The 9854-nt window shown below is 47.3% G+C and overlaps 1 protein-coding gene across 1 annotated transcript in view; it reads left to right on the top strand.

The window, feature by feature from the left end:
* Positions 1 to 200: 200 nt before the first annotated feature.
* LOC144689893 (uncharacterized) overlaps positions 201 to 9854 on the top strand; it is a 171333-nt gene continuing 161679 nt past the window's right edge. The window contains exon 1 of the mRNA XM_078557388.1: positions 201 to 545. Within this exon, the coding sequence (XP_078413514.1) occupies positions 495 to 545 (51 nt within the window). The 5' untranslated portion in view covers positions 201 to 494. The remainder of the gene's footprint in view (positions 546 to 9854) is intronic.

The raw sequence follows: 9854 nt of genomic DNA, 5'->3' as shown, positions 1-9854 counted from the left end.
AGGTGTTGGTTGCTATGACTAGAATTACTGTTTGGTGTTGTAGGTAACGATCTGAGCTTTATTGAACTGGTTGGACGTTTGTGTCGGCTCTGTTTCTGTAACAGGGATCCACCTCTCAAAACGTATTGCTAAGCACCTCCAAACCCATCCCACATTCCCCGTGAATCACGCTAACTCTGGATCCAGTTGTCTATAGCTGAGATAGTGTGAAGACACAAACATGCCCAGAAGAGGCTGAATTTTAAAAGGCAAAACTCCACATTCCGTGCCCAAGTGCTAACTTTCATTCAACCTCCCCTTGCAAATCCGCCTAATCGTTTTTGCAGTTGATCCGATTTGAGCAGCGACGGAAAGTCCTCTTCAACCAAATCTGTGTTTTCTTTGTTCACAAGAGCCCGACCTGAGTTTAGATTACAATTACCGAGCGAAAAACACAGCAAGCGCCTGAGAACAAGCAAGACGCTGATTAGAACCGGAGCTCTCAACATCAGACCATGTGGACCTCGTACATGAACGGGATTCTACCGCAGAAGAAATTGCGTAAAGTAAGTAAACCTTTCCAGTTTATTTAACCTATTTTTATTTTTCTCAAACGAGACGAGTATCTGGAATTTTGACTTTTCTAAAATTATATTGCCAAGTGTGTGGGAGCTTGCTGTGCGCAAATTGGCTGCAGTGTTTCATGTCTTACAACAGGGAATACATTTCATAAGTGCCTCTCTAAAAGTTGTTTGTAAAATGTTTTGAGTGGTCATGAGGTCATGATATGTGCTATATAAATGGAATTCTTTCTTTAGTGCCTCTAGAAAGGGGATTCTGTGATTTTGGTCCATGGCCAATGAAAAGTATTTGTCAGTATGTCCAATATATATATGCTGGAGACAGGAGGGTGTGTGATGTGTGGGGATCTTTCAGGTAGTGATGTTCCTGTGCATCTGCTGCCCTTGTCCTCCCTGGACTCTGTTTGGCTCTGCCAGGCTCTGTTTGTTTCTGTTTGGCTCAGCCAGGCTCTGTATGGCTCTGCCAGGCTCTGTTTGGCTCGGTCAGGTTCTGTTTGGCTCTGCCAGGCTCTGTTTGGCTCTGATTGGGTCTGTTTGGCGCTGTTTGGCTCTGCCAGGCTTTGTTTGGCTCTGTTTCGTCTGCCAGGCTCTGCTTGGCTTTGTTTGGCCCTGTTTGACTCTGCCATGATCTGTTTGGCTCTGCCAGGATCGATTTGGCTCTGCCAGGCCCTGTTTGGCTCTGTTTGGCGATGTTTGGCTTGGTTTGGCTCTGCCAGGCTCTGTTTCGCTCCGCCAGGCTCTGTTTGGTTCTGTTTGTCTCTGCCAGGCTTTGTTTGGCTCTGCTTGGTTCTGCCAGGCTCTGTTTGGCTCTGCCAGGCTCTTTTTGGCTCTATTTGGCTCTGCCAGGATCTGTTTGGCTCTGTTTGGTTCTGTTTGGCTCTGCCAGGCTCTGTTTCGCTCTATTTGGCTCTGCCAGGCCCTGTTTGGCTCTGCCAAACTCTGTATGGCTCTGCCAGGTTCCGTTTGGCTCTGTTTGGCACTGTGTGGCTCTGCCAGGCTTTGTTTGGCTCTGTTTGGTCTGCCAGGCTCTGCTTGGCCCTGTTTGCCTCTGTTTGGATCTGTTTGGCGCTGTTTGGCTTTGTTTGTCTCTGCCAGGCTCTGTTTGGCTCTGCTTGGCTCTGCCAGGCTCTGTTTGGCTCTGTTTGGCTCTGCAAGGCTCTGTTTAGCACTGCCAGGCTCTTTTTGGCTCTATTTTGCTCTGCCAGGCTCTGTTTGGCCCTGTTTGACTCTGCCAGGATCTATTTGGCTCTGCCAGGCTCTGTTTGATGCTGTGTGGCTCTGCCAGGCTTTGTTTGGCTCTGTTTGGTCTGCCAGGCTCTGCTTGGCCCTGTTTGGCTCTGTTTGGATCTGTTTGGCGCTGTTTGGCTTTGTTTGCCTCTGCCAGGCTCTGTTTGGCTCTGCCAGACTCTGTTAGGCTTTGTTTGTCTCTGCCAGGCTCTGTTTGGCTCTGCCAGGCTCTGTTTGGCTTTGTTTGGCTCTGCCAGGCTCTTTTTGGCTCTATTTGGCTCTGCCAGGCTCTGTTTGGCTCTGTTAGGCTGTTTGGTTCTGTTTGGCGTTGTTTGGCTCTGCCAGGCTCTCTTTGGCCCTGTTTGGCTCTGCCAGGATCTGTTTGGCTCTGCCAGGCTCTATTTGGCTCTGCCAGGCTCTGTTTGGCTCTGCCAGGCTCTGTTTGGCCCTGTTTGGCGCTGTGTGGCTCTGCCAGGCTTTGTTTGGCTCTGTTGGGTCTGCCAGGCTCTGCTTGGCCCTGTTTGGCTCTGTATTGGCTCTGTTAGGCTCTGTTTGTCTCTGCCAGACTCTGCTTGGCTCTGTTTGGCTCTGTTTGGCCCTGCCAGGCTCTGTTTCACTCTGTTTGTTTCTGCTTGGCTCTGCTTTGCTCTGTTTAGCTATGCTTGGCCCTGTTAAGCTCTGTTTGGATCTGCCAGGCTCAGTTTGGCTCTGTTTGGCTCTGTTTGGTTCTGTTTGGCTCTGCCAGGCTCTATTTGGCTGTGCCAGGCCCTATTTGGCTTGTTTTGGATCTTTTTGGCTCTGCTGGGCTCTATTTGGCTCTGTTTGGCTCTGCCAGGCTCTGTTTGGCACTATTTGGGCCTGTTTGGTTCTGTTTGGCTCTGTTTGGTTCTGCCAGGCCCTGTTTGGCACTATTTGGTTGTGCTTGGCTTTGTTTGGCTCTGCCAGGCTCCTTTGGCTCTGTTTGTCTCAACCAGGCTCTGTCTGGCTCTGCCAGGCTATATTTGGCTCTGTTTGGCTTTGTTTGGCTTTGTTTGTTTCTGCTTGGTTCTGCCAGGCTCTGCCAGGCTCTGTTTGGCTCGGTCAGGCTAAGTTTGACTGTGCCAGGCTCAGTTTGGCTCTGTTTTGCTATGCCAGGCTGTTTCTCTCTGTTTAGCTCTGTTTGGCTCAAACAAACTCTGTTTGGCTCTAGCAGCCTCTTTTTGGCTCTGTTTGGCTCTTTTTGGCCCTGTTTGGCTTTGTTTGGCTCTGTTCATCTCTGTTTGGTTCTGCCAGGCTCTGTTTGGCACTGTTTGGCTCTGTTTGGCTCTGAGTGTCTCCGCCAGGCTCTGTTTGGCTCTGCCAGGCTCTGTATGGCTCTGCGAGGATGTGTTTGGCTCAGTTTGGCTCTGCCAGGCTCCTTTTGGCTCTGCCAGACTCTGTTTGTCCCAATTTGGCTCTGTTTGGCTCTGCTTCACATCCGAATCCTGCTTCCATCCACAGCCATCAACAGCATATAACACTGGGGACAATCTGATGGAAAGAGGACTCTGTTCAGGGGCAAGCCAGTTCCCTCCTGGAAAACTGTAATCCATTCAGATAGATTACCATGGAAACCAAATTTACACACCAAGGAAATGGCCCAGGATGAAAGACCCCCTGCAATTGGCAATCAAAAGGAGCAGTCATTGGCATTAATGAGCCTGGATATGTACACTGACCATTCTGTCCATGACCTTCTGTTCCAAAGAAGCTCAACAATATAAGCTCAAGGAACAACACCACAGCTTTCTGTTGGGCATTCTTGTGGCCTTAACATTTAAAAACTTTAGATTCTAATCACTGTTCCCAACTTTTCAAGACATCAGGTGTCGAAGGGAGTGGAATAGTGCTTGGGGTGGAGACTCCTATTGATACAAGGCCTCAGTGGGGCGGTCTGCAATGCCTGCGGCCTACCTGCTTTTGTTCTGCCTCATTTCCAGGCCATGGGAGGTTATTTTTTTGCCTTTTTTTCCATGCCTCCCTGCACTCTCTTATTCTGTTGTAACCACTGAAACCTCCTCTAGGCCCATCTTTGTTCTTTTATTTGTCCCATTACCAGCCCTTTGCATTTAATCACATCACCTCTCCCCACCCAACTCTATCACAGACTCTTCCCTTTGTCCTTTCCTCCCTTCCCCCTGAGTCTGCACTTCCCTAAAATCTGTTACTCTCCAACATTCTCTGGTTCTGATGAAAGAGCTGGTCACCGACCTCAAGCATTAACTCTATTTCTCTTTCCACAGATGCTGCCAGACCTACTGAGTATTTTCCAGCATTTGCTACTTATAATTCTAATCCTTCAATTCTGGCATCTTGTGCATTCCTGATGGCTGTCCCTTCAGCTGCCAAGGCCTTAAGCTCTGGAATTCCCTTTCTAAACCTCTCTGCCTCTCTTTCCTCCTTTAAGATGCTCCTTGAAACCTAGCTCTCAAACCCAAGCTTTGTGCTCATCTGCTCTAATACCTCCTTGTGTGGCTCAGTGTTTACTTTCTAAGGCTCGTCTGCAGTGCATTGAGATGTTTTACTCTGCTAAAGGTGTTCATGAACTACAACTTGTTGTTTTTTGTTTTAATTTCAGGTTGTCATCATCTACCATATTTTCATTTTGTTTTATATAGAGTAATTACCTTGTATACTTCAGAGGGATGGATTGGGATGAAAGGGGTGAAAGAAATGGATTCTACAAGATTGGCTCCATTTGGCTCTGTTTGGCTCTATTCAGCTCTGTTTGGCTCTGTCAGACCCTGTTTGGCACTGATTGGCACTGTTTGTCTCTGTTTGGCTCTGTTTGGATCTGCTAGGCTCTGTTTGCCTCTGCCAGGCACTGTTTCACTCTACCAGCCTCTGTTTGGCTCTGTTTGGCTCCATTTGGCTCTGTTTGGCCCGGTTTGGCATTGTTTGGCTCTGTTCATCTCTGTTTGGTTCTGCCAGGCTCTGTTTGGCACTGTTTGGCTCTGTTTTGCTCTGATTGGCTTTGCCTGGCACTTTTTGGCTCTGACAGGCTCTGTATGGCTCTGGCAGGATGTGTTTGGCTCAGTTTGGCTCTGCCAGGCTCTTTTTGGCTCTGCCAGACTCTGTTTGGCTCCATTTGGCTCTGTTTGGCTCTGCTTCACATCCGAATCCTGCTCCCATCCACAGCCATCAACAGCATGTAACACTAGGGACAATCTGATGGAAAGAGGGCTCTGTTCAGGGACAAGCCAGTTCCCTCCTGGAAAACTGTGATCCATTCAGATAGATTACCATGGAAACCACATTTACACACCAAGGAAATGGCCCAGGATGAAAGACCCCCTGCAACTGGTAATCAAAAGGAGCAGTCATTGGCATTAATTACCCTGGATATGTACACTGACCGTTCTATCCATGACCTTCTGTTCCAAAGAAGCTCAACACATAAGCTCAAGGAACAACACCACAGCTTTCTGTTGGGCACTTTGCATTCTTGCGGCCTTAACATTTAAAAACTTTAGATTCTAATCACCGTTTCCAACTTTTCAAGACATCAGGTGATGAAGGGCGGCTGCACCTGAGCTATTGAGAGTGAAATAGTGCTTGGGGTGGAGACTCCTATTGATACAAGGCCCCAATGGGGCGGTCTGCAATGCCTGTGGCCTACAGGCCTTTGTTCTGCCTCATTTCCAGGCCATGGGAGGTTTTTTTTTGCCACTGTTTCCATGCCTCCCTGCACTCTCTTATTCTGTTGTAACCACTGAAACCTCCTCTAGGCCCATCTTTGTTCTTTTATTTGTCCCATTACCAGCCCTTTGCATTTACTCACCCCACCACCCCCCACCCCCCAACTCTATCACAGACTCTTCCCTTTGTCCTTTCCTCCCTTCCCCCTGAGTCTGCACTTACTTAAAATCTGTTACTCTCCAACATTCGCTGGTTCTGATGAAAGAGCTGGTCACCGAGCTCAAGCATTAACTCTATTTCTCTTTCCACAGATGCTGCCAGACTTGCTGAGTATTTCCAGCATTTGCTACTTATAATTCTAATCCTTCAATTCTGGCATCTTGTGCATTCCTGATTTTAATCCCTCCATCACTGGTGGCTGTCCCTTCAGCTGCCAAGGCCTTAAGCTCTGGAATTCCCTTTCTAAACCTCTTTGCCTCTCTTTCCTCCTTTAAGATGCTCCTTGAAACCTAGCTCTCAAACCCGAGCTTTGTGCTCATCTGCTCTAATACCTTCTTATGTGGTTCAGTGTTTACTTTCTAAGGCTCGTCTGCAGTGCATTGAGATGTTTTACTCTGCTAAAGGTGTTCATGAACTACAACTTGTTGTTTTCTGTTTTGATTTCAGGTTTTCATCATCTACCATATTTTCATTTTGTTGTATATAGAGTAATTACCTTGTATACTTCAGAGGGATGGATTAGGATGAAAGGGATGAAAGAAATGGATTCCACAAGTTTGGCTCCGTTTGGCTCTGTTTGGCTCTGCCAGGTTATGATTGGCTCTGTCAGGCTATGATTGGCTCTGCCAGGCTCTGTTTGGATCTGCCAGGCTCTGTTTCGCCCTGCTAGGCTCTGTTTAGCTCTGTTTGGCCCTGCCAAGCTCTCTTTGGCTCTGGCAGGCTCTGTTTGGCTCTGCCAGGCACTGTTTTGCTCTTTATGGCTCGGCTAGGCTCTGTGTTGCTCTGTTAGACTCTGATTGGCTCTCTAAGTCTCTGTTTAGCCCTTTATGGCTCTGTTTGGGTCTGTTTGGATCTGCCAGGCTCTGTTGGGCTCTGTTGGGCTCTGTTTAGCTCTGATTGGCTCTGTCAGGCTCTGTTTGGCTCTGCCAGGCTTTCATTGGATCTGCCAGGCTATGTTTGGCTCTGTCAGCCTCTGTATGGCTCTGCTTGGCTCTGCCAGGCTCTGCCAGGTTCTGTTTGGCTCTGCCAGGCTCTGTTTCGCTCTTTATGGCTCAGTCAGGCTCTGTGTGGCTCTGTTAGGCTGATTGGCTCTGTAAGTCTCTGTTTGGCTCTTTGTGGCTCTGTTTGGCTCTGCTTGGATCTGCCAGGCTCTGTCAGGCTCTGCTTGGCTCTGCCAGGCTTCCGTTGGCTCTGCCAGGCTAGATTTGGCTCTGTCACCCTCTGTATGGCTCTGCTTGGATCTGCCAGGCTCTGTTTGGCTCTTCCAGGCTCTGTTTGGCTTGGTCAGGCTCTGTTTGGCTGTGCCAGGTTCTGTTTGGCTCTGCCAGGCTCTGTTTGGCTCTCCTTAGCTCTGTCAGGCTCTGTTATGCTCTGCCAGGCTCTGTTTGGCTCTGATTGGCTCTGTTTGGCTCTGCCAGGCTTTGTTTAGCTCTGTTTGGTCTGCCAGGCTCTGCTTGCATCTGTTTGGCTCTGTTTGGCTCAATTTGGCACTGTTTGGCTTTGTTTAGCTCTGCCAGGCTCTGTTTGGCTCTATAAGGCTCTATTTGGTTCTGTTTGGCTCTGCCAGGCCCTGTATGCCTCTGTTTGGCTCTGTTTGGCTCTGCCAGGCTTTGTTTAGCTCTGTTTGGTCTGCCAGGCTCTGCTTGGATCTGTTTGGCTCTGTTTGGCTCAATTTGGTGCTGTTTGGCTTTGTTTAGCTCTGCCAGGCTCTGTTTGGCTCTGCAAGGCTCTATTTGGTTCTGTTTGGCTCTGCCAGGCTCTGTATGCCTCTGTTTGGCTCTGTTTGGCTCTGCCAGGCTCTGTTTTGTTCTGTTTGGATCTGATTCGCTCTGCCAGGCTTCTGTTGTCTATGCCAGGCTATATTTGGCTCTGTCAGCCTCTGTATGGCTCTGATTGGCTCTGCCAGGCTCTGTTTGGCTTGGTCAGGCTCTGTTTGGTGCGCCAGGTTCTGTTTGGCTCTGCCAGGCTCTGTTTGGCTCTGTTTGGTCTGCCAGGCTCTGCTTGGATCTGTTTGGCTCTATTCGGCTCAGTTTGGCACTGTTTGGCTTTGTTTGGCTCTGCCAGGCTCTGTTTGGCTCTTTTGGCTTTGTTTGGTTCTGTCTGGCTCTGCCTGGCTCTGTTTGGCTCTGTCTGGATCCATTTGTCTCTGCCGGGCTCTGCTGGGCTCTGTTTGGCCCTGTTTGGCTCTGTTTGGCTCTGCTTGGCTCTGTTTGGCACTGTTTAGCTCTGCCAGGCTCTGTTTGGCTCTATTTGGCTCGGCCAGGCTCTGTTCCGATCTGTTTGGCTCAGTTTGGCTCTTATTGGCTCTGTTTCACTCTGTTTGGCTATTTTTGGCTCTGTTTGGCTCTGTTTTTCTCTGTTTGGCTCTGCCAGGCTCTGTTTGTCTTTGTCAGGCTCTGTTTGGCTCCGTTTGGCTCTGTTTAACAATGTTTGGCTCTGCCAGGCTATGATTGGATCTGCCAGGCTCTGTTTGGCTCTGTTTGGCACTCTTTGGCTCTGTTTGGCTCTGCCAGGCTCAGTTTGGCGCTGATTGGCTCTGTTTGACTCTGTTTGGCTCTGATTGACTCTGTTTGGCCATGCCAGGCTCTGTTTGGCTCTGTTTAGCTCTGTTTGGCTCTGCCAGGCTCTGTGTGGCTCCTGGGTGGATTTGGGCTTCCTGAATGTTGTAGCATCTATGCCCATCCAGATAGATAGAGAGTAACCATCACATTCCTGAGCTGTGTTTTGAAGAATGAAGAGGCTTTGGGGAGTTAGGGGACAAGAAACTCACCATTTACACCCAGCCTCTGACCTGCGGTCTTAATTTTGGCAGCTATGTGCCTGGTCTAGTTAAGTTCATGGTTAATGGGGACCACCAGGATGTCAATGTTGGGATTTTGGCATAAGTGATACCATTGAATGGCAAAGAGATGTGGTTAGGATTTCCCTTGTTGGAAATAGTCATTACCTAGCAATTTGTGTAGCACAGATGTTTGTTGCTACTTATCAGCATAAGCCCAGATGTTTTTTGGGTCCTGATGTATGTGGACATGGATTGGCTCATTATCTGAGGAGCTACAATTAAGAGGTGAGCGCTGAGCAATCATCAATAAACAGCCCCATTTTAGACCTAATGATGGAGAGAAAGTTATCAATGAAGATAGTTGGTTTGAGAATACTGCTGTGAGGATCTGCTAGTGATATCTGGGAAAGACACCCACCACAACCTTTGTACTAGGTATCCTTTGTACTAGGTATCACGCCAGCAACTGGTGAGTTTCACCATTATCACCATAATCACCATTGTGTTCAGTTTTAAAAAATAAAAGTAGGCTCATTGCATACTACCCTCAGTTGAATAATGCCTTTATGCCACTGTCATCTTACTTTTGGTGGCTTGACTTAATGAACTAAATTGATTATATATTCGCATTAGCTTAACCTGGGCATTAGAAGCATTCCCGTTAAATACATTATTGGATTTTATTGTCAGGCTAGTCAAGTTTTCAATATAAATGAAAGGAACTGGAATGAATGGTACTGGAGATTGTTTGTGATGAACAAATGTTGCTTCAGGTTCTCTATGATTATAGGTTGGCACTGGATTCCTGGAAGATGGTGAACTTACTGGAAAAAGTCTCTCTGAACAGATTGCAGTCAACTCTATTGTTTGTAGTTTGGGGATAATCTCAAAAAACGATTTGACATGATTTTTCTTATCATGATGATAAGGAACATATTTTGTGCAATGCTAAAAGCAACTGTAACTGTGCAACTGTAAGGCTTTCACATAAAGGGAAAAATGTAGGCATATCTAAACAGCCATTACTGACTTCATTTGGGTCCATGTTCAAGATGTGCAAAGACTGCTTAATGTAACTTTAACCGGACTCCAGGTCAGCTTGTCTCTACTGCTAGTTGGATTCAAAATCTATCCATTTCTTGTTAAATGCTTTAAAGGAGTCTGCATTCACTGCTCTACGTATCATTTTTCTTTACATGTTAACATCTCTGCACAAACTATGATGCAAGGCATTGGAACAAACTGATATGAATCATGATGGTCAAGAGCATCCAGTTAAAAAAGCTTTGGCAATAAATAATGAACATAACACAATGTGGTAACAAAATGTGGCTTATAGTGGTTAAGTAGTTCATATTGTGTAAAGATCATATTCAAAGTAATTTCAGAAAATCCATCATCAGTAATAA

The sequence above is a fragment of the Cetorhinus maximus genome, chromosome 2 (genome assembly GCF_964194155.1).
Source record: "Cetorhinus maximus chromosome 2, sCetMax3.hap1.1, whole genome shotgun sequence".
Taxonomy (NCBI): Eukaryota; Metazoa; Chordata; class Chondrichthyes; order Lamniformes; family Cetorhinidae; genus Cetorhinus; species Cetorhinus maximus.
Note: the sequence above shows the minus strand (reverse complement) of the source record. Positions and strands in the feature narration are given on the sequence as shown.